Source organism: Myotis brandtii, unplaced genomic scaffold (genome assembly GCF_000412655.1).
Source record: "Myotis brandtii unplaced genomic scaffold, ASM41265v1 scaffold658, whole genome shotgun sequence".
NCBI classification, from domain to species: Eukaryota; Metazoa; Chordata; class Mammalia; order Chiroptera; family Vespertilionidae; genus Myotis; species Myotis brandtii.
In genome coordinates, this window is record NW_005370558.1 from 781,451 (window position 1) to 807,189 (window position 25,739).

A 25,739-nucleotide genomic window follows, 5' to 3' on the forward strand; every position below is an offset into this window, starting at 1 on the left:
GGGTGGGAACTGGGTGGAGGGGAGCTATGGGGGGAAAAAAGAGGAACAACTGTAATAATCTGAACAATAAAGATTTATTTTTAAAAAATCCCAATAAGATTAAGGGATGGAGACTAAAAAAAAAAAAAAATGACCATCACTCCAACACAGAAGATGGCCACCCCCATGTGGACACAAAATGGCTGCCACAAGATGGCTGGCAGGGAGGACAGTTAGGGGCAATCTGGCCGGCAGGGGAGCAGTTAGGCGTTGATCAGGCAGGCAGGCAGGCGAGTGGTTGGAGCCAGCAGTCCTGGATTGTGAGAGGAATGTCGGTGGATTGGGCCTAAACAGGCAGTCGGACATCCCTCGAGGGGTCCCAGATTGGAGAGGTTGTAGGCTGGGCTGAGGGACAGCCCCCCCCCACCCCATGCACGAATTTCGTGCACCGGGCCTCTAGTCTATATATATAAAAGCCTAAGTGACCGTTAGGACAAACGACCGGAACGACAGGTTGATCAGTCACTATGATGCACACTGACCACCAGGGGGCAGATGCTTAATGCAGGAGCTGCCCCCTGGTGGTCAGTGCACTCCCACAGGGGGAGCGCCACTTAGCCAGAAGCCAGGCTCAGGCTGGTGAGCACAGCTGCAGTGGCAGGAGCCTCTCCTGACTCCACGGCAGTGCTACCAAGCGGCAGCGGGAGGTGGATCGGGCCAGCATGAGCGCAAGCAGCGCAGGGCTGGCTCAGGCTCCACCCTGGATGCCTGCTGCTTGGCACCTGTGGGGATTGGGCCTAAACCAGCAGTCAGACATCCCCCGAGGGGTCCCGGATTGTGAGACAGTGCAGGCCAGGCTGAAGGCCTCCCTCCCCTATGCACGAATCCATGCACCGGGCCTCTAGTATTATATAAATATAACGTCTAAGCAACCGTTCAACCGGTAGCTATAATGCACACTGACCACTAGGAGGCAGATGCTCAATGCACAGGCATGGAAACATGGAACAGACTGATGAATCTCAGAGGGAAGGGGGGAAGGGGGAGGGCGGGAAGAGATTAACCAAAGATCTTATATGCATACTAGAGGCCCGGTGCACAAATTTGTACACCAGTGGGGTCCCTCGGCCTGGCCTGCAGGGATACGGCCAAAACCGGCAGTCTAACATCCCCTGAGAGGTCCCGGATTGCAAAAGGGCTCAGGCCAGGCTGAGGGACCCCACTGGTGCACGTGCACCGGGCCTCTAGTATTACATAAACTTATGGAAAAGCAGTGGCAGGATTTGAGAGGACTAACTCCAGTTTCAAAAGAAGTTCTACTATGGGTAAAATGCTATCAAACAGCATCACATGCTACAAAGAAATTGTTTGTGAAAGGAAAAGTCAATTGATGCAACAGACTTCATTGTTGTCTCATTTTAAGAAATTGCCACAGCCACCCCAACTTCAGCAACCCACACCCTCATTGTCAGCAGCCATTAATATCAAGACAAGACCACTCACCAGCAAAAGGAATTTGACTCACGAAAGGCTCAGATGATTGTTAGCATTTTTAAACAATAAAGTATTTGTAAATTAAGGTATGTAAATTTTTAGACATAATGGTATCGTACACTTTGACTACAGTATAGTACAAACATAACTTTTATATGCACTAAAAAACCAAAAAAAGTATGACTTTTATTGCAATATTCACTTTATTGCAATGATCTAGAATAGAACCCACATATCTCTAAGGCATGTCTATAAGCTCTAAAAGGAATACTAATGATATAGTTTAAATCAGCTTAAGAAAAAAGTTGAAAATATTCTTAAAATGACATTTTACCAAAATAATCCCCTAGTCTCCCATACAACACTTTTTCTAGCTCCCTTGTTCTCAAAGGCAAACATCTGCCTATGGCAATCAGCCAATATGCAGGAAGTCTGAATTGTGTCTTATTACTAAACAACTTCAAGAGAATGGCAACAGAACCATTAGAAGACACTATAAAAAGCCACATGAGAGCTCTGAGTACCTACTCAAACTAAAAAGTGGCTCTGAAGAAATAGAATTAGTTTGAAGCTCCTCTACATTTATATAGTAACCAATTTAAGGACATTTTATAACACCGAGATTTTTTTTTAAAAAATCAAAGAATCTTAGCAAAGAAATCTAAAAATGACAAACATGTACAAAGAAAAATTTTTGCATACAAAACTGTTAAATATTTGTGGCTGACAGAATTTTCAACTATAATGATATACATAGGACTCAATTTTCAACTGGCAATAGGTACACTCATTCTTTATGTTCAGTGGATGCTGAAACATAAATATTCAGTTGACTCTTGACTAATGGGGGGATTAGGGACACCAAACACCTGCTCCCAACCTACAACTTGAGTTGACCCGCTGTATATGTAGATTCCCAAATATGGATCGCAATACTATTGTTGATTCACAGTTGTTTTATCCATGGATGCGAAATCTGGTGATAAGTAGGTTATGCTTATTGAAAAATATCTGTGTATGTGTGGACCCACACTGTTCAAACCCATCAAGGATCAACAGTAATATTATCTCTCAGCACCTTTAAAATATCAACAATGGAAATAAAGTTATTTTTGGTCTCCTGAGTTTAAAGGGCAAGAAAAGCCACATTAATAAGAAAAAGAGTGCAGAATGTAAGTAGTGGAAGTTTACTCACTGATTTCAGAGTATCTAGTTTATATTTTTGGTCTTGTCACCATATCATTGAATGCTTTCAACCAGGTAATTTTACATTTAATTCCAATTGTGTAAATTAAAAAAAATTGAGGTCCAGGCTTAACTCCCCTGGGTTTCTTTACATACATACAAAACAAGGACAATATTAAATAGCTAGCCTATCTAATGGGGTTAGATTAAATAAGACAAAAAAGAAGTCATCTGAATGGTATCAATGAAAATGCCCCACCTTCCTAAGGGCTAAAGTGAAAACCATGTTTCTAATTTTAATAATGTAAGAATTATACTTTTTCAAGAATGAAAAGAAGAGCATTAATCCTGGCCACAGCACTTTGCCTACATTTATGTTATGGTAAAACCACATGTTAGAATCACTGGATAAAGGGAACTGGTTTTGACAAGTTCAATCTGTCAAAAGAATACTTTTCAATGATTTCATCACTATTATGTTACACAACACTATTTTCTACTATAAACTACAAATTCAGAAAAGCTATGCAACAAAAAGAGAGCAAAGCCCTAACAAATGTGACAAGCAAATCTGACCATCCAGGAATTTTCTGTATAGCATCTCTTTGGCATGAAGGTGAATAGAAATAGAGATATTTGTACTAGTAATTGTGATCATTCTACCTTGAATACGACTGATTGCAGAAGGAAGTTATTCTAGTGCTTCTCCTCTGAGATATCTTAGAAATCTTTCCTGTTCCTAAGCAGAATTTATAACAGCAGCTACATAAATATCTTTAATAAAGGAAAACAATGTAGTTAAAACTGCTTTGTTTCTTAAAAAGGAAAAGAATTATTACAAAGTTTATAGGGAAGGAATGCATACTACAGGAAGCACCATGACACAGTTTTACTCTGAGAATATAAATAAAGCTAATGAGAAAGCACAGAGCACCATGCCTTACACAGTGCATGAATCAAAGTTGAAGTTGCATTATACACTAAATTGGCCACCAGATGGCATGACAATTCCAAAATCTTTGAAGGGAGACTAATAGTTATCAGTTTTCCAAATGAATTAGTACCAGTGTGCCTTTTGATTTAAAACCAAAATTTGAAGTTAACATTTTCATGTAATTTCACTTTATCCATTTTATGAAGTAGTTATAGAGAAAAGAGACTTCTATATGCAATTATCAATTTTAATCCCTAAAAGTACCAATTTTCTGATATGGGCTATGGAGAAAAAATCTAATCATCTTACAACTATAATATTTTATTTTAAAGTATGAAAGGATCTTACTCATTTTATAAGTAAGGAAACTATCGCCAGGAAATGTAAAGAAACTTGGAAAAGCCCACACTGTTAACAGTAGCAATAATTAAACTAAATCTAAGTTTTTATTTCTATTACAGGGTTCTTTTCACTACTCAAAAAAGTATAATTTTACTTAAAAAGCCAAACCATTTATTTCTGACCTTATATGCAAGGTTACACTTCAGTCACAGACCTCACTTGTCTCCTTCCAATGTGTTCAGATAAACCTTAGTGGTAAAACTTGATTTCAACAGCCTTCAGATGTTTAGATCATTAAAATAAAGCAACCAACCAATACCAAAGCCAAAACCAAACCCCTGGCTAAACAAATCCAGCTGACTTAGTTTCTGTCATTATTATCTTACTAAAAGAATATAATAATGGGACATTTCCCCACATTAATTTTTTTTTTCATTCTTCAAATGTTACCTCTGCAAATTTGCCTATTTCTTTTCCTTTATCACTTACATTAAAAAAACAAACTCCACCTATTAAAGGCAATCATTTTATAGTATGAAAGCTATATAATCTGACTAGGAGTTTTCCTTGAACCACAGATAATATAGCAGGGTAATACAATTTCAAAAATAAAATAAGATGCCCTACCTAAAATAACCTTTACCATCATCTTCTTTTATTTCTAAAGATACAGATGCCCTACCTAAAATAACCTTTACCATCATCTTCTTTTATTTCTAAAGACACAGAGAAGGTAAAGATGTCACTGTCAGGAGTCTGGGGTGCAGCAGTGGCTGAAAGTGGGGTCTGCTTGGCAGAACGGCGGAAGGCAGTGGCAAAACTGTAGAGTATCCGGCTTACCTACAACCAGACATGTTAGAAAACAGGCTGTTATCACAGGAAATAAAATACTTTTATTAAGACTGAAAGTTACCTATTTTGTCAGGGAGAATAATTCCTTTTATTCTATTGATTTCTTTTTTATAATTATTCCTTAATTTCAGCTTATTGAGGTATAATTGACATAAAATTCTAAGATATTTAAAGTATGTACTATGGTAATTTGATATACCTATACATTGTGAAACCCCAATGATGAATTAACACATCCATGTCATCTTTCCCCCATCCCTTGGTGAGAACATTTAAGTTCTACTCTCCTAAAAAATTTTAATTGTAGCCCTGGCCGGTTTGGCTCAGTGGATGAAGCGTCGGCCTGCGGACTCAGGGGTCCCAGGTTCAATTCCGGTCGGGGGGCATGTGCCTCGGTTGCGGCGCGTCCCTAGTGGGGGGTGTACGGGGGTCAGCTGATCGATGTTTCTCTCTCATCATCAATGTTTCTGGCTCTCTGTCCCTCTCCCTTCCTCTCTGTGAAGAATCAGTGAAATATATTTAAAAAAAAGGAAAAAGGGAAAAAAAATTTAATTGTACAATGCAGTGTTATCACCTATAGTCACCATGATATACATTAGATCCTCAAATTTTATTCATGCAAGTTTGTTCTCATTTACCAACCTCTCCCTATTTCCCTTAGCCCCCAGGCAATTTCTCTTCTACTCTGTTTCTATGAGTTTGACTTTTTTGTTATTTAGATTTCCTAATGACATCTTTTGGTAAATAAAAATAAGTACAAAAGTTTAGCTCTAAAATAATCGTTTGCAAATGTGTCATTGCTGGAACCAAGATGCCAATTTAACCCAGCCAAGAAGCAGCCAACTGGTCTCCTCTGACACTCTCAGCAACAACGTTTTGGTTAACCTACCTTTTAGCTCATTCATATTTCTATCCATAAGGCTGGAATAAACAAAACACTTGCAGAGAATTTCATTTGGCTCATAAGTGACCATAATAAATACTGCAATCATTTCAACACAGTGAAGGTACAGGTGAAATTTCATTTGCAAACAGTATTTGCTTAAGGACTTACAGCTTCTTGTATTTCACATCGGAAGACATGTATCCTAAAGAGCTCTGCATTGTAATGACTTTCAGTGAAAGCAAAACAGTCACTTTCAGGAGTTCCATCATGTCCTCTGACACAGAAGAGGATTTTGTAGATAGGATAGTTTGCTATTTCAGTGTTTGTCTGAGGATCTAAGAGTCTGTCCAGAAAAAAATATATAAAAAGATTAGAGGGATTATGAACTATTTTCACTATATCTATATTATGATTTGAGACTCATCTTTCTAGCAGGAAGTTCATATATACCTTTTGTGGAATTAGCTAACCGCATTAATTTTAAGTCTTGATAATTAAGTCACATATGGATTCCTAAAGTTATTGATTACATAATTTCATTATATTAAAACTACATAATTCCCATATTTTAGGGAGGCAATCAGGAAGGCATAAATAATATCAGTAAGTACATATGTTTCTTATATACTCTGTAACTAAAAACAAGAACAATGAGTAAATTAGTCTTATTAGAATTATTAAAGATGTGCTTCTCATTCTCTCCTAAAAGAATGACCTAATCTGCTTTCTTATCTACTAGAGGCCTGATGCACAAAATTCGTGCAAGATATTCAGCCCTCGCAGCCCCAGCCAGCCCTCGCAGCCCCTCACAGCCTTGGCTGGCCCTCGCAGCCCCGGCTTCATCCGAAAGGTCATCCAGAAGGTCATTTGGCTGTTTGGTCTAATTAGCATATTAGCTCTTTATTATATAGGATAATAATAAAAGCATGATATGCTAATTATACTAGCCATCATTGGGGATGGAGCTAGGGCCAGAGGGAAGCCCGAGTCCCGGGTGCATGCTGGCAGCAGGAGCGAAGCCCGGGCCCTGGGTGTCAGAGGGAAGCCGGTGCTGGCAGCCGGGGGAAGGAAGACCCACTCTTGCACGAAATTCCTGCATCAGGCCTCTAGTTTAAAATAAAAAGCTAGTGTGTTTGTCAGTGTAAAACACGTTCTTTTGACTCACGGCAAATAAAGGGAGAGACACTGTACAGAATGTTAACACTTAAGAAAAAAAATCAATAATAAAAATTTTAAAATGCCATGCATTGCCCTAGCTGGATTAGCTCACTGGATACAGCGTCGGCGTGGGGAATGAAGGGTCCCAGGTTCGATTCTGGTCAAGGGCATATACCTTGGTTGCAGGCACATCCCCAGTAGGGGGTGTGCAGGAGGCAGCTGATCAATGCTTCTCTCTCATCGATGTTTCTAACTCTCTATCCCTCTCCCTTCCTCTTTGTAAAAAATCAGTAAAATATAGTTTAAAAATAAAATAAATATAATGCCATGCATTGAAAATCAAAGAAAGGTCATTCATTCATGAAATATTTATGTGATACCTACAACATTCCAGGCTCTGTTCTGAGCACTGAGGAGACAACTATAAAAGGACTAAAAAGAAACTATGCCACTTCAACAATATTCAGGGGCATCTATGGGGAAGGCCTGTGCATAATGGAAATCTGTAAAAGGGGAACTAATGCAGGTTCAAAGGCACTTTGATAAAACTCTAACTCTGGCTCAATAGCTCAGTTAGTTAGGGCATCGTCCTGATACGCCAAGGTTGCAGGTTCAATCTCTGGTCAGGCACATACAAGAAGCAACCAATGAATGAAAAATAAGTAGAGCAACAAATTAATGTGTTTTGTGTTTTTTTTCTCTCTCTTCCCCTCCCTTCCTCTCTCTCTCTAAAATCAATTAAAAAACATTTTTTAAACTCTGAAAAACAGGACAAGAGAAAATGGTTTTCTTTTATCGTTACAGAATTAAAATAGAACAAAGCATAACTTCAGTCAGGGAAACGACTACAGACTTAGAAGCATATAGAAATGAGTGCTAAAGAAATTTTATTAAAAGACCAGGAGAGTATTATGCTAAGAGAAATAAGCCAGTCAGAGAAAGACAAGTATCACATGACCTCACTCATATGCGGAATCTAAAGAACAAAATAAACTGATGAACAAAATAGATCCAGAGACACAGAAACAGGGAACAGACAGGTGAATCTGACAGAGAAGGCAGGGGTGGTTGGGTGGGAAGAAATTAACCAAAGAACTTATATGCACACATATGCATAACCTATGGACACAGACAATAGTGTGGTGAAGGCCTGAGCCAGGGGTGCTTTAGAAGGGGTCAATGAGGGAAAAACAGGAACATCTGTAATACTTTCAACAATAAAATTTAAAAATTTTTAAAAACTTAAGAAGAAAAAGAAAAGTTTTACATCAGCCCTGGTCAGCATGGCTCAGTGGTTGGAGTGTCGGCTGGTGCACCCAAGGGTCGTGGGTTAGATTTCTGGTCACAGGCACATACCAGGTTGCAGGTTCGACCCCTGGTGCTGGTTAGGGCGTGCAGGAGGCAACAATCCATGTTTCTCTCACATCAAAGTTTCTTTCTCTGTCTCTATCTCTTTCTCCCTCCCTTCTACTCTCTCTAAAAAATATATATATCAATGAAAAAATGTCCTTGGGTGAAGTTTAACAACAACAAAAGTTCCACATTAAAAAAAATAATTAAAATTAGGATTTGTGAAATCGTTCTTTTTTTTTTTTAATATATTTTATTGATTTTTTACAGAGAGGAAGGGAGGGGATAGAGTTAGAAACATCGATGAGAGAGAAACATCGACCAGCTGCCTCCTGCACACTCCCTACTGGGGATGTGCCCGCAACCAAGGTACATGCCCTTGACCGGAATCGAACCCGGGACCCTTCAGTCCGCAGGCCGACGCTCTATCCACTGAGCCAAACCGGTTAGGGCTGAAATCGTTCTTTAAATACTCCAAGAAAAATTACATATGCAGATTTTTGAAATTTTGAATAATTAACTTACTTCTATCCCCATACAAGTAAAACTCTACTAACATGAAAAGCCAAAATGCTTCTGAGGGTCATGATATAAAACTAAGTGAAGAAAGCATGTTACAAGATGGTATGTATATTTCTATTTTTAAAAAGTTTGATTCTAATAGTTCTATTAAGTATACATGCATATATATGTAGTTATATACACACATATATAAACATATACACATACAAATACACAAAGAGGGTCTTGATAAACTAAGATGTAACTGTGTTTATTAATAGAAATAGAATTGAGTATTTTCCTGAATTTTTGCTTATTTATGTTTTCTGATTTTTCTGAAATCAGGGGGAAATGTTATTTTATTTTAGCTGTGTTCATCTGATTATTTAGAATTCTGCATTTAGCTAGTTTCTATACATATTTGTTGTTACTGATTCTATAAAAATGTAGAATATAGTTAGTATAAAAATAGCCATTTCTAGAGACTTTTCTGGGCCTCAGTTTCATCATCTTAAAAATTAAGAAACTGGCCCAGCCAGTGTGGGTCAGTGGTTGAGCACTGACCTATGAATCAGGAGGTCACCGTTCAATTCCCAGTCAGGGCACATGCCTGGGTTATGGGCTCGATCTCCAATGTGGGGCGTGCAGGAGACAGCCAATCAATGATTCTCTCTCATCATTGATGTTTCTATCTCTCCCTTCCTCTCTGGTATCAATAAAAATATTTTTTTTTAATTAAGAAACTGTACTGGAATGGTTAATATTTACCAACAGGTTTTTGTAATTTCCAAAATCAGCATTAAACTCCCTATTGAACTAATGTGTCAAGCTAGTATTTGTACTGGGGGAACACGGAAAACATAAATTGTTAGGCAGACTCTCATGTCAATATATTTCAATTAACCTACAAACATTTACATTTCTAATGTGCTACACACTAGTGGTCGCCAACCTTTCGGACCTCACGGACCACCAGTAGTCCACGGACCACCGGTTGGCGACCGCTGCTACACACAATTGGAGTAGAGAAGAGTATAAAAAAACTGTTCAAACAAGTGACTATTTTTCGTAAGGGTCACAATACTTGGAAGACATGATAACTTAAGTGCCAGAGAACTGAACAATACATGAATAAATGTTCTTGTCTTTTGACTGCTTATTTCTAAAACTACAGGTCAGAAATCTGATCAACTGTGACAAATACTTCAAGAGACTGGTCTTACCTCACAGTTCCCTCAGACACATTTGGCACTGATAGGGTTACATCCAGTGAAATCTGACACTGGCTTCTTAAGATGGACATCATCCTTAAGGCTTCCACTTCACTCCGGGGAGCATTGACTGAGGCACAGCCTAAGTAAGTTAGCTTGCTAAAGACCACACTGTCCTCATCAGCCACTGGTGTGAAAGGACTTGACCCTTCAGAATCTGAAAGAAATGATAATAAGGTGGTTAATTTTGTTTGATATTTTGTTGAATATGAAATCCAAGTAAAAATCTACAAGTCATATTTAGGTTCGAAAATTAAGTACTAATGAGATAATATCCCATTGCTCCAGAAGAAGTGCCCATTAAAGCCAGAAATCTCACACTAGAACTGTCACTAACACCAAAATTTTCAGGTATTGCTGTATTGTCAATCCCGAGTCTAAAAGGTGACCTAAGATTCAGATCCAATTTAACTTTCTGCTTTGCATTTGTTTTGACTTTGTTGTTTACACTTAGGAGAAAACAAAACAAACAAAATAACCCTTTAGTATTTCACCCCTCTGAAAAACCCTATCTGTCTTCTTTCTAATCTGCACTGTTATAATTATTTCTCTCATTCATCATCTTAGCCACTTTATTAAGTTCTCTCAATCCCCTTCTCTCCCTTCCCCAATAAACATCTGCAGTTTTAACACCAATGAGCCTTTCTAATTGCCCTTTTCCTCCTGCAGCTTTTTTTCAATTTGGCAGCTATTCCCACAGAGCATAGGCCTACAGCAAACATCTCTCACCAAGCTTTACCCCTCCATTTGCTCAACACTGTACACAAACTCCTCTTTTAATCATCCTGAAGTAAGATTCCCTAATGTCATTTAACTATTTCCCTTTCTTTGGTATAAATGACAGAATGGTACATCTATTTACTTCCCTCATATTCCCCTAAATCTTGAATCTAAATTCTAGAGAAGACAGATAATGGTTTTTGCTCACTCTGAATCAAACCTAGAATAGGGTAGACGCTCAAATATTAAAAACAATAACCTTCAGTAATGTAAGCAATGCAGCAATCCTAACCTCCTTGTCCAGGTTGCACTGGCAGGCTCATCTCTGGTTTTTGGAGCCCTACTAATGGCACAGGGTTAATGGTGGATGAAGCTGAGAGCGGATTAGAAAGAGGCCCATCTCCTTCGCCATCCAGTTGCGACCTTTCCACAAGCTCCTTTTCCCCTGGCTGGTCGTCCATTGGAGGATCCATTAGCACATCTGCCAACTCTTTTTGCAGCTGCTGCTCACTTCCATTCCCTATAATCTAAGGGTCACAAATACATGCAATCAGCGAAGTGAGAGAGAGGCCAGGTCTGATTCAAATGGGTCTGCATCTAGAGAAAAATCAGCTTTTCTTTTGATACAAAGATATTTTCTGAAATGTTTTTTTAATAGAATAAATCAAGATCTGCAATAAATAAAAGCTGCAACTGCCCTCTTAACTCATGATTTTTTTTCATGAAAAAGTTTAATGACTTTGAGACTAATACCCAGAAATACATGTGAATAGTCTATTAATGTTATTAAAAATTTTCTACAATGTCCTAAACTAACAATGAAAAGATTTCTAATTTTACTGTCTGGTGAAAAACAATGCTGTTAAGAGGAATATCCTTAGCAGCTCCCCTTATTGTCAAGAAAAAGGAAACTGTGTTTGCTTCCAGAAGTTATCAATAGACACATCACTTATTAGGTAATAAAATTTCCCATGTATTTTACCACTCCTGCTGTAAGTACATCTCTTATATTTCTGAGGAAGACTTCTCTGATATGAACAAGTTCTTAAAGCTATGAGACACTTGAATAAAGCAATCTTTCTTTCCCTAATATGTTTCTTCTCTAATATGTATAAAATGTCCCTGAGAAACAGAAGCAATCCATTTTAATAATGTCAAGTATTTTTCTAGAGTCATGATGGTTTATTATTAGTTGCTCAACAAGGAAGCAAACAAGAACAAAATCAAGTGGAGCTTACCCAATGCTAAAGAAAACCACAGTGACAAAACCCAGTATGGACATTAAATGCTTATTCAAGAAAAAATTTAAAAGAATTAATTTAGGAAAAGGAAAGTCATGATGAAAACAAGGTGGCTGATTTGGAGGCTTTCTGAAGATTAAACCCTGACAAAATGTTAAAAGAGGTGAGACTAAGAGACTGTTAGAGAATGAGGTCTTCCCAGTAGAGTCAACACAGAAGTTGGGAAGCAAAATTCCAGTTAACAGAGGTACCTCTGGACTATTGAGGAACCCAGTTCAAACATCTTTCATAACTTACAAACTTCAAGTCCCTTTGGCTGTAAATTATGATTGAGAAACAGTCTTAAGTCCTTTTTGCTGACATTTTCCCAAGGAAATTCTAACGTATCAGCCATTCCTGCCTTGGAAATAAGAGCCAGACAGATGTTCAGCCTCTTAGCTTCAATTACACACAGGTCTGTTCCTGTGAACTTCATTTTATGTTTACAGTCACTGCTAATAGAACTACAAGTGGTTCAAGTCAAGTAATTTTAATTTTTGCTTATGTCTGATCCTACTCCTTCACAACTGCAATCAAAATTCTTTTTTCAGAAGTTGTGTTTTCAAAAGCACCTAGAAAACAAACTAGAAATTAGTTTCAAATAACCTCTTATACTTTCAGAAATACTGAATCACCAGAAGTAAATAAAAGATAACCAAATTGCATCCACACTGTTTTCTAAGGGAAGGAGAACCAACATCGAAGGACAGTTAAGCCCTGGACAGGTAGCTCAGTTGGTTAGAGCATCGTCTCGATATGCTAAGGTTGTGGGTCCAATCCCCAGTCAGAGCATATACAAGAATCAACCAATGAATGCATAAATAATTGGAACAACTAATCAATGTTTCTCTCTCCTTTCTCTCTCTAAAATCAATAATAATAAAAAAAGAACAGTTCAGAGCTTCCTAAAAACAGATGAAGATATTAGATTCCATGTTTAAGAAATTAGTAATTATAACTCAGGAGGCAATCACTAAAAGAATAACCTAATTAGAAAGAAGACATTTTACATGCTACGAAGTATTTTGTTCTTTTCAATATAGGATATACTATGAGTAAAACTCAAGTTTTCTGTTACATTGGCTGCCTATATTGTAATATATTCGCCAATCATGAAAATATACCTAACCTTGAAAAGAAAATATTTATATGTTTATCTTTTGTGTTTAAACATGTGTATTTTGCATTCTTCCCTCGTTTATAAAGTCTATAAACATTAAGAACTGCCTTCTATTTCCTTAACTCATTTTTGAAGGCTAAGAATAAGTAATGTACACACGAAATTTGGTTTTTAAAAGCTGCTTAAAAATAGCAACCTAACATATGCCTTAATAATTAGGTCCAATACAGTACTCAACAATTATCATGTTATATCACTTGTCAACCTTTAATCCAATTTCAAAATTACTATCTGTAAAATTATAATATACATATTTATAATATACATACTTAAATAAATTAAGGTGTTTTTTTAAAGATAGTCCATTAATCTTTCCTAGGTGTATAGGGAAACAGCCTTTCAAGGTTTCAAATGCTGGCCTGCATCCGTCACCTAGAGAACTTGTTAAAACACAAACTGTTGGGCCCTAACAGAATTCCAAATCAGTTAAGTCTGGGGTGGGCTTGATAATTTGCATTTTAAAAATTCCCAGGAGATGGTGATGCTGCTGGTCTGGGGACCAGACTCTAATCACCAACCTTAGATTAACGGTTCTCTAACCATCTATATATATAAAAAAACAGCGACCGGAACACCGGAACGACTGGTCACTATGACGCAGTGTGGCTGGCCAACTGGTCTGATCAGGGGCAGGGCCAGCTGGCCAACCGCCCGCGGCCCCTCCACCCAGCTGGCCCCATCCCGGATCGGCCCCCCATACCCTGGGGGCGGGGCAGACCTGCCCACAGCCCCTCCCCCCCTGCAGGCCTGGCCTGAGCAGCCCCCATTGAGGTGGGCCCGCCGGGCCCCACCCGTGCACGAATTCACGCACCAGGCCTCTAGTGACTACATAACACAATTGCCAATAGTACCAGGGACCATGTTAAATTCAAACAACTGCTCCTCCCTTTGTCCCCTCACTTCCCACTCTGACAACTCATTAGTCTCAGAAGTAGAGCCTGGGCATATGCATGTTTAAGAAATTCCACAGGTGATTTACAAAATAGATAGCAGGTTAGATTAACCCAGCAGACTTGTAGTTTCTTGATGCCTGGTATAGATGAACAACAGCTGAAACAAACCAGCAACTGCTTATCTCTAAACTTTTTGCTATAACAGGAAATAAACCCACAATTAATAGGGCCTTCTGTTCTGTGCTGTCAAAAGCATTCCTAACAGATAACACAATCATATTTAAATAAATATAATTGCAGTCAATCAAGATGTTGTGATATTAATGAAAGGGCAGACATATAGATCAGGGGTCCTCAAACTTTTTAAACAGGGGGCCAGTTCACTGTCCCTCAGACCGTTGGAGGGCCGGACTATAGTTTAAAAAAAAACTATGAACAAATTCCTATGCACACTGCACATATCTTATTTTGAAGTAAAAAAAACAAAACAGGAACAACTACAATATTTGTATTTGCATGTGGCCCGTGGGCTGTAGTTTGAGGACCCCTGATATAGATCAATGTAACAAAATAGAATCCAGAAATAGATCCAAATATATATGGCAAATTGGTTTCAGCAAAGTTGGCAAGGTAAATCAAGGGAGAAAGGTAATAAAACAAATGGTGCTAGAACAATAATTTGACACCTATACACATGCAAAAACATTAATCACAACCAATACTTCATATCATATACAAAAATTAATACAAAATGGATCACAGATCTAAACATAAATTCTAAAACTATAAAACTTATAGAAAAAATAGGAGAAAATCTTTGCAATCTCGGGATACAATTTCTTAAGGCACAAAAATTATGCATAAAAAAATTGATAAAATGGGTTTTGTCAAAACTATAAATGTCTGCTCAAAAGTTACTGTTAAGACAATGAAAAGAGAAGCCACAGACTTGGAGGAAATATTTGCAAACTATATATGCTATGAAGAATTTATATCCAGAATCTATAGAAAATTCTTATAAGCCAATAATAAGAAAACAAGCAACCCAATTAAAAAAATAGACATTTCACCAAAGATACATGAATGACAAATAAACATATAAAAAAAACTCAGTATCATTAGCCATTTGAAAAAATCAAAACCACAATAGTATGCCTCTATACACCTGTAAGAATGGCTAAAATTAAAATAAAACAATTCTGACAATACCAAGGGCTGGCAAGGATTGGAGCAACTGAAAAACGCTCATGTATTGCTGGTGGGAAGGCAAATGGTACAATCACTTTAGCTTGTTTTTTGTAAAATTTTATAAAGTTAAATATATACTCACCATATGACTCCCTCCTAGGTATTTACTGAAGAAGGCTAAAAACATAAGTCTACACAAAGACCTGTGTGCAAATGTTTATAGCAGCACTAATCATAATCACAAAAAAACTGAATAAAAAGTAGTATTTATTGACGGGTGAATGGATAAACAAATGCCTATGGCCTCTATACAATAGAATACATCTCAGCAATGAAAAGTAATAAATTACTAATACACACAGAAACAAGGATGAATCTCAAAGGCATTATTCTAAGTAAAATAAGCCAGACACAAAAGGCTATATACTGTATGATTCCATTTATATGGCATTCTGGAAAAGGCAAAACTATAGGGACAGAAATCAGACCGTTGTTTGCCAAGGGCTATGAAGGAGGGAAGAGGATTGACTAAAAAGAGGCATAAAGAGACTTTTGGGGTGATGAAAATATTCTGCATTTTGACTATGATGGTGGTGGTGACAAAAAAGTTTACATTCATTCAAGGTCACATAACTAACTATACATCTAAAAGGGTTGAATTTTACTATGTATAAATTTTACCTTAATAAACTTGACTTAAAATAAAACAGAAAGAATATATTGAGGTAGGGGGCAGGGGCGGGATGGGAGAGGTCAATAGGGAAAAAGGGAACATACGTAATACTTTCAACAATAAAGATTTTTTTAAAAAGAATATACTGATCATGCTCTCCCTCCCAGGAGCATACCCGTGCCTTTCCTTCCCACCTCTCACGGCATCGCCTAAACCCTAAGGGACCCCACAAGTCTTCTAACGGGAACAATGGGCAGTCGCACCTCATCCAGGGCTAACCCTCTGAACCTGGCTCCAAGGCTCCCTGTTCTCTGACTTCTCAGTGAGCCAAAGCAGCCAGGCCGAGTCTCTCTCTCCTGTTGCTTTTTCTATCCTAGGCCCTTCCTTGTTTCACTGTCCCCAGCTTTAATAAACACTCTCAAAATGAAAATATATATATTAAAAAAGAATATATTGATAGTGTGGGAGGCTATGCATATGTGGAGGCAGGCATTATATGGGAAATCTCTGTACGTCCCTCTCAATTTTACCATAAATCTAAAACAGCTCTACAAAATAGAAAGAAAAAAGGGAAAAAAATGTGGTTTCTACTAACAATGCAATTAAAGGATACAACTGTTATTTTTCTTTATCTGCTGTTCAATAGGTGTTCTTCCAGGTTTCTGTTTTTGGTAATAACCTCATTTTATAGACTCTCCTATGCCATCTCACCTCCCCAGGATATATAAATAATCACTAATCTATTCCTACAATCCCTTCCTCAACTATCTATTGGACAGACATCTTCAGCTATATACTCCAAACTTATTGCATCAAAACTTAACTCACTGGCCCTAACCAGTTTGGCCTAGCGCAGTGATGGCGAACCTTTTGAGCTCAGCGTGTCAGCATTTTGAAAAACCCTAAGTTAACTCTGGTGCCGTGTCACATATAGAAATTTTTTGATATTTGCAACCATAGTAAAACAAAGATTTATATTTTTGATATTTATTTTATATATTTAAATGCCATTTAACAAAGAAAAATCAACCAAGAAAATGAGTTCGCGTGTCACCTCTGACACACATGTCATAGGTTCGCCATCACTGGCCTATTGGATAGAGTGTTGGCCTGCAGACTGAAGGGTCCTGGGTTCGATTCAGGTCAAGGGCATGTACCTTCTTGGTTGCATCAATCCCCAGTAGGGGGTGTGCAGTAGGCAGCTGATCGATGTTCTCTCTCATCAATGTTTCTCTCTATTCCTCTCCCTTCTTCTCTGTAAAAATCAATAAAATATATATTTTTTTAAAAACTTAACTCACTGTCTGATTGCCCTCCTGTATCAATTTTTTTTAAACAGATCAATGAATTGTACTACTATCCACTCAGTGGCCAAATGAAGGATCATGATCATCCTTGACTCCTGTCATTCCCACACTACTCACATCCTCCTGATCCTTGCTCAATTGTGCACATTTTCCTTCTCTCTCTCTGCACAGCTAACACTACTTGACAGTGTCTTTCATTTTACACAAGCATACTGCAAAGGTAGTAGTTTCCATGCCTCTTTCTCTCTGCTGTGACCTTTCTTAGTGCCATTCAAGTTATAATTGCAAATTCTAGTTCTGATCTAGCATTGCCTTATTTTTTAAACCCATAATGTAAAGCTCAAATTCATATCTATATTCTACAAGTTTTTCACAACTCTGCCCAATCTACCTTTCCATCTCATATCAGTCATATCAAACTACTCAACTTTCCCAGGACACATCATAAACTTTCAAGCATCTAGACTTTGCATAGACTCTTTGCTTTCCTGAAAGCCACCCTCTTCTCCTTTGTTTTAAGACAAAGCTTAAATTCTGTTACCTCCTCCGGGTTTAACTGCTCCCTCCTTAGGGAGTGCTACCATAATATTAGCATACTAGAGGCCCAGTGCACGAAATTCGTGTACTCAGGAAGGGGGATCCCTCAGCCCAGCCTGCACCCTCTCCAATCTGGAACCCCTTGGGGGATGTCTGACTGCCGGTTGTCCCACAGGGATCGGGCCTAAACTGGCAGTCGGTCATCCCTCTCACAATCCGGGACTGTGGCTCCCAACCGCTCGCCTGACTGCCTGCCTGCCTGATTGCTCCTAACTGCTTCTGCCTGCCAGCCTGATCACCTCCTAACCACTCCCCTGCCAGCCCAATCGACGCCTAACTGCTCCCCTGCTGGCCTGATCGCCCCCAACTGCCCTCCCCTGCCAGCCTGGTCGACCCTGCCTCCCCTGCCGACCCGGTCACCCCTAACTTCCCTCCCCTGCTGACCTAGTCACCCCCAACTGTCATCCCCTGCCAGCCTGGTTGCCCACAACTGCCATCCCCTACCAGCCATCTTGTGGCGGCCATCTTGTGTGTTGGAGTGATGGTCAATTTACATATTACCTCTTTATTAGATAGGATACATTTACTAAAGGCCTGGTACACAAAATTCATGCATGGGTAGGATCCCTAGTGGCTGCCGGTGGGGGCCTTCCTTCCCCAACTGCCAGCTGCCAGCAAGGACCTTCCTTTGTTCCACGCCGCCCCCTAGTGGTCAGCACACGTCACAGCAAGCAATCAAACTCCCGGTCAGTTGAACTCCTAAGGGGACACTTTGCATATTAGGCTTTAATATATATAAAGAAGATTCTAGCATTGCTACTTGTTTTAGAGAATATTTGTTTAGTGAGTCTCTTGAACCAGACTGATCATTATTAGAGAGCAGAGACTGTTTAAGTTATCTTTATATTCCCAAAGATAAGTGACTAGTGCAGAATACACCCGCAATACATGTTTACTCAACTGAATTTTATACATGCAAAGAATAGAAACCAAAATAGTACGATTTTATCCAATTTGGATATGACTTTGGTTTACAGAAAATAAAATCTAATCTGAATGATTTATTTTAGCTTTGTTTTAAAAACAAAAACAAATATCATCTTTTCCTATTATCTTGAGGGTGTCATTAAAGTTTAACATTTACAGTAAAAAGTAAAGGACCTAGCCAGTTTGGCTCAGTGGATAGAGCATCGGCCTGCGGACCAAAGGGTCCTGGGTTTGATTCCGGTCAAGGGCACATAACTTGGTTGTAGGCTCCTCAGGCCCCGGCCCTGGTCAGGGCTCATGCAGGAGGCAACCAATCAATGTGTTTCTCTCACATAGATGTTTCTCTCTGTCTTTCCCTCTCTCTTCCACTCTCCCTAAAAATCAATGCAAAAATATCCTCGAGTGAGGATTAACCAAAAAACTAAATAAATTTTTTAAAAAATTAAAAAATATATATATTATATATTTAATAAAAACTGCAATTCACAATAAACTTTGAAGTCCAAAGACTTCCAAATTATTTAGCACAATATAAAAATAAAAAAGCAAAGCAAACATGTACAAATAATACAAATAAAGTAACATTTAGATTTGTGTTCCTCTTCATGCTATATACATGAAGAGGAAGGGAGAGTTCTTTAGGAAACAGTCTTGAATGAGAAAAAAACAAGTATAAAGTAGCCAATTTAGTAGGTACTGTAAACACAGACATAAATATTTACAAGGACAGAGACTGCATGGTGAATGATTTCTGCATAATTGTTTATAAAGCAGGTGGTAGAAAAAATACTGGAAACAAGCTAGCTTGTGGCACAACTCCAGGAGGCACCATTCACATCATGGACTATGAGAACAGCACCCTCTAGGGTTGCACAGAGTATAGCCTACGCACCTGTCCTTAGTAGCCCTACTTGGGCTCCACAGTAAGACAGACCTGAGTTTGGGACATGGCTCTGACACTAACTCTGTTGGTTGTGAACAAATTAACTCTGGGAGCCATAACTGTCTCATCTCTAAAATGATGACATTCATGTCTATCTCACAGGATTATCATGAGGGATCAATGATACAATAATATTACCACTGGGCAGTTATTTATTTCAGGCCCTGTGATTTTTACAGGTTACCTCATTTCTTCACAGTACCTGTTATCAGTAGGCATCCAATTAGTATCACCATTTTCAGCTATTTCTAAGTAAACTCTGATCTATGTACGGGAGTTAAGGTTTAGAAAAGCAAGTAACTTTTTAAAAAAGTAGTTCTTCCACTTTCCATGATCCAGAGAAAACTAAAAACACACCTACTATTCATGTACAAAAGAAGCATTACTGGAAGAACATCTGTGTGTGTTTTTTTGTAAACATATCAAAGATAACAACTTATGATAGAATTGGTCATTGAGAAAAAACTGCACTTATGGACCAAAGGACAAAGTGTTCCAAAGGCAATACCTAACAGAGTCATTTCCTTTATTTTCTACTTCTCACTGTATAGCTTATTTCCCTTCACTGCAACAATACCAACGAGGCCCCTCTCGACTTGCCAGTTACACAAAGCTACTTTGCTTTAGGCAGTTTGGAACCCGCTGTCAGTGGAGATTGTATGTCCTCAAAGAAGCATGCTTAGGAAATGAAATGTGTGTTTGAGAAATCCATAGGTGATCAAAAAATTACAAACAAATTCCTGATCTATACTTCCCACTACTTGTGTCATATTGCAAGAAAATATACAGTGGGGCCTTGACTTACAAGTGTCCCGACTAACGAGTTTTTCGAGAAACGAGCTGTCTCTTAGCCGATTTTTTGCTTTGAGTTGCGAGCTAAAATTCGGGTTACGAGCCAGCTTCATATACCCCACCGCTAGTTGGCACAGCAAACGTCACAGTGAATGCCACAACATCAGCCCAGCATCAGGTGTCTCACTCGTTCACTGTTGATTTGACATACGAGTAATCTGAGTTACGAGCTCCGTCACGGAACGAATTAAACTCGTAAGTCAAGGCCCCACTGTAAACCAAAATGGTTCAAACTGAGTAATTTTGCTCAGCTTCAGTGTAAAAGCTAAGTCATTTCAAAACAAGTACATAAATTACAGTTTTATCAGAAAGCAGGGCACAAAATAACCAGAGCACCAATCTGGATACTGGAAAGAATAGTTACTAATCTCAGATCCACCTCACATACTCTTTCTGGGATCTTCAATAAAACCTTAAATCTCTTTGTACCTCATTTATAAACTGTAGCTGTTTTGATTATTCATTTCTTTATCTTAACTGCATGAAGGAAGGACCAGAGAAAATACCTAAAATTACCATTAGGAATTATTAACATTAATTTAAAACAAAAAAGGGCCCTAGCCTGTTTGGCTTAGTGGATGGAGCGTCAGCCTGAGAACTGAAGGATCACAGATTATATTTCAGTCAAGGGCATGTACCTCGGTTGAGGCTATCCCCAGTTCTGGGTGGTTTGTGGAAGGCAACCAATCAATGTGTCTCTCTCACATTGATGTTTCTCTCTGTCTCTCCCCCTCCCTACCATTCTCTCTAAGAATCAATGGGAAAATGTCCTCTAATGAGGATTAACAACAACAACGAAATAAATAAGTAAGTAAGTAAGTAAATAAATAAATAAATAATTTTTTTAAAAAAGGGCCCAGGCTGGAGTGGCTCAGTTGGAGTGTCATGGTGGGTTTAATTCCCAGTCAGGGCACATACCCAGGTTGCAGGTTCCACCTCTGGTTGGGGCGCATGCGGGAGGCAACTGACTGACTCTCACACTGATGTTCTCGTTCTCTCTCTTTCTGTTTTCCTTTCTCTCCCTCCCTCCCTTCCTCTCTCTCAGATCAATTTAAAAAAGTAAAATAAAAAGAAAAGGGGGAGGAACAGAACACCTTGTGAATTCATCCTAGAAAGTGAACTGAAGAAACACCTCAAAAATGTATGGTCATTTTTGCTAAATAATGGAATTATGACTGGGTTTTACTTTTCTAATTATCTGAATTTCCTGTATTAAGCATATATTCTTTTAATTAGAGAAAACAAATGACAAAAAGGCTATTTGCACCTTGGGAGAAAAAGAAAACCAAGTACATACAATTCTACTGTATGTGGTGGTCCTGACTCCAGACCCTTTCAAACCTTTGATCTTTCCACATGTCAACAGACTCACTTCTTTGGGAAATTATTAATCATTCTTTAAGGCTTTGCTGAACTGCTGTCTATTCTATGAAACCTTTCTTTAAGCAACAATTATGTTCCCATGTAATTCTTATATCTATATTCTAGCACTTGATGAATTTTATGACAAATTTACTTATGTGTCTTCCCCACCACCACCCTGATCCTCTAAATTCAACTGTGCATTCAGAGTTCAGTAACTTTGCTTTCTGAATAAAAGCTCAGCATTACAGAGGACAAGATCACCTAATTCTAAAACAATATAAAAAACTGAGTCAGAAGATTAGTTTAGGCAATAATAAGTGAGGAGTAATTTTTGTTATCTGCTATTTTAATAAAACTTGGCAACTTTTTTCCAACTAAAATAATGTTAACTGGATTTGTCAAAAAGAAAACTATGAAGCTTAAAATGTTTTAAAAATTCTCTAACTAAACTTTCCGCCTAAGAAGTACTAGCTCATCAACGTAACTCAACCAGCATTTATAGAATATCTTTGGCTAAGAGCTAACTAAAGGTGTAAGATTCCTACACCAAAGGAGTCAAGCAGTGAAAACACAACATGTTCTAAATTTTTATGGAAAGTTCTCAGACTCTAATGTGAGTTGTCAAAATATTTGAATAAAAATAGCTTTGTTTTTTTTGCCCCAGCTGGTTTGGCTCACTGGATAGAGCGTCGGCCTGGGGACTGAAGAGTCCCAGGTTCGATTCCGGTCAAGGGCATGTACCTTGGTTGCAGGCACATCCCCAGTAGGGGGTGTGCAGGAGGCAGCTGATCAATGTTTCTCTCTCATCGATGTTTCTAACTCTCTATCCCTCTCCTTTCCTCTCTGTAAAAAATCAATAAAATATATTTTTAAAAATATAGCTGTGTTTTTTACAACTATACCATCATATAAAGCTTTTTTTTAAAGACATAACTAAAGCATTATCCTCTCCAAGAAGTCTTTCTTTTTTTTTTTGTCTTTAACATATATATTTGCTTTTCTCTTTGAAAATTAAGCACGAATATCTTTTTTTTTTATTAAATCTTTATTGTTCAGGTTACATTTGTTCCTCTTTTTTCCCCCCCATAACTCCCCTCCTCCCAGTTCCCTCCCCACCCACTGTCCTCATCCATAGGTGCACGATTTTTGTCCAGTTTCTTCCCGCATCTCCCATTCCCCTTTCCCCGCCAAGAATAGTCAGTCCATTCCCTTTCTATGTCCCTGATTCATTATAATCACCAGTTCATTCTGTACATCAGATTATTTATTCACTTGATTCTTAGATTCACTTGTTGATAGATGCATGTTTGTTGTTCACAATTTGTATCTTTACCTTTTTCTTCTTCCTCTTCTTAAAGGATACCTTTCAGCATTTCGTATAATACTGGTTTAGTGGTGATGAACTCCTTTAGCTTTTCCTTATCTGTGAAGCTCTTTATCTGACCTTCAATTCTGAATGATAGCTTTGCTGGATAAAGTAATCTTGGTTGTAGGTTCTTGGTATTCATCACTTTGAATATTTCTTGCCATTCCCTTCTGGCCTGCAAAGTTTCTGTTGAGAAATCAGCTGACAGTCGTATGGGTATTCCCTTGTAGGTAATTGAGTCTCTTTCTCTTGCTGCTTTTAAGATTCTCTCTTTGTCTTTTGCTCTTGGCATTTTAATTATGATGTGTCTTGGTGTGGTCCTCTTTGGATTCCTTTTGTTTGGGGTTCTCTGCGCTTCTTGGACCTGTAAGTCCATTTCTTTCACCAGGTGGGGGAAGTTTTCTGCCATTATTTCTTCAAATAGGTTTTCAATATCTTGCTGTCTCTCATCTTCTGGCACCCCTATTATTCTGATGTTGGTACGCTTGAAGCTGTCCCAGAGGCTCCTTACACTATCTTCGTATTTTCGGATTCTTTTTTCATTTTGCTTTTCCGGTTGGGTGTTTTTTGCTTCTTCGCATTTCAAATCTTTGGCTTGATTCTTGCGCTCCTCTGGTCTGCTATTGGGTGTCTGTATAATATTCTTTATTTCAGTCCGTGTATGCTTAATTTCTAGTTGGTTCTTTATCATAGCATCGAGGGTCTCATTAGTTTTCGTGACTCTCTCCTCAAGTTTATTGACAGCTTCTAGCACATTTTTGCAAGCCCTCAAAATTGCGATTTTTAGCTCTATATCCTCCATTTCTGTCATGTTTTTTTGTCTCCGCATTTTTTATGCTTTCTTGGTGCACCCCCTAGTGGTCTTTGTGCGCAGTCTTGTTCTAGTTGAGCCTTGATTGTTGTAGTTAATACTAGAGGGATTTGACCACCAGGCCGACTGGCTGTGTGAATCAGCTGTGTCTGCCGCGGAAAACTTCTGTCCTCTGGGGAGGTGCTAATCTAGCCTTTGCCTGAGGCTATCCGGCAAATGGCTCTGCGCAGGGCTTGGGCGGGGCGGGCTCAACAGGGCGGGCGGAGGGAGCCGTTATGGTGCCCTCAGTCCTGTTCCCAGAGGCTCTGCTTCTCAGAACCCCCGGAACCGCTGCAAACCTCGGAGGGAAAGCTGCCTTCCAACTGATGCCAGACACTCCCGCTTCTCCCGTTTGGGTCCGAGTCCCCAGCGATTCGCCCGTATCTGGAGCTCAGAGTCTGAGACTCCCCCCTGACCGAAAACGACAACCGCGCTCTCAGCCACCAGCCCGCTTTGCGCGCGCACCTCCGCACCTGAGTTTTTTCCACACTGCGCCTCCTCTGAGCCTCGGTGTGCTGTTATTTTTCCTTCTAGTTGAAGAGTCTCTCCTCAGCCAGCCTTCCTGTGGTTCTGGGTGATGTCCGTTCCGTCTTTTAGTTGTATTTTTGAAGTGGTTGTTTGCGGCAGCAGTCTCCGGTGTTTACCTATGCCGCCATCTTGGTCTCTCCAAGAAGTCTTTCTTGACTCCCCCCTGCAAGCTGAGGTAGGTTTCCATCCCCTCTACTCTATAGCACCTTTTGTTAACCTCTATCATAGCATTTATCTAACTATATTGATGTTAAAAATTAAATATGGCCACAAAATCTCTACAGCTTCTTCATCACAAGGTATAGTCTATTTCCCTAAATCCATGAATCTGGATTACCTTTGTGACTTGCTTTGGCCAAAAGAATATGCTAGATGTGACACCATGTAATTTCTTAACATTAGCCTTTAAAAGGGCCTACAAATTCCACATTTGCCCTAAGACCATCATGCTGTGAAGAAGCCTAAAATGAAAGACCACATGGAAAGAGACCCAGCCACTCCAGTGAAGCCCAGTCCCCAGCTAGCACTCAAGTTGAATAAAGTTGTGTGAGTTTAAGGAAAAGCAGCAAAACTGCCCAGTCAATCCACCAAATCATGAGAAACAATAAATTGTTTTAAACCACTGAGTTATGAGATAGATAGTTATGAAGTAAAGATTAGGAGAAACAACTGTTAACAAGATTTTTAACAACTGTCATCTACCCTAAGCTATTAGGAACCGGGTTCAATTCATCTCTATTATCATTCAGCCTTTTTAGAGCCTTTCTTTGACTGTGATATTCTGCAGTTTCATAGTCATTCTGCTGGAGACTTACTGCTTTTTAAAGTTGAGGATTTGTCTTTTATCACTTCTGGAAAATATTCAGCTATTATCTCAAGTATTTCCTTCACCATTCTAAAGGAAAACTTAAGTATATATATTCTATACAGGCAGTCCTCGGGTTACATCGGAGATCCGTTCTACGGCGAGACGAAACTCGATTTTCCCTGTAAGTCGGAACCCACCTACATAAGCACCTACATCATTCACATGGAGTACATACACAGCAGTAATGAAGTCAAACAGTAAAAAAAAATTTAAAAGATAATAATTCCTGACCTTTACTTGTGGTAAATAA

General features: G+C 38.8%; 1 protein-coding gene across 4 annotated transcripts in view; it reads right to left on the bottom strand.

Moving 5' to 3' along the window:
- RABGAP1 (RAB GTPase activating protein 1) overlaps window positions 1-25,739 on the bottom strand; it is a 135,835-nt gene that overhangs the window by 89,072 nt on the left and 21,024 nt on the right. For 3 of the 4 annotated variants that reach the window (XR_001359584.1, XM_014528891.1, XM_014528890.1), the window contains 4 exons: window positions 10,965-11,199; window positions 9,905-10,109; window positions 5,841-6,015; window positions 4,617-4,774 (listed from right to left, as the gene is read on the bottom strand). Coding sequence is in view for 2 of the 4 variants with exons in the window: in XM_014528890.1 (XP_014384376.1) it covers window positions 4,617-4,774; window positions 5,841-6,015; window positions 9,905-10,109; window positions 10,965-11,199 (773 nt within the window). In the remaining 2 variants the exon portion in view is untranslated. The other variant, XM_014528892.1, reaches the window with a different exon arrangement.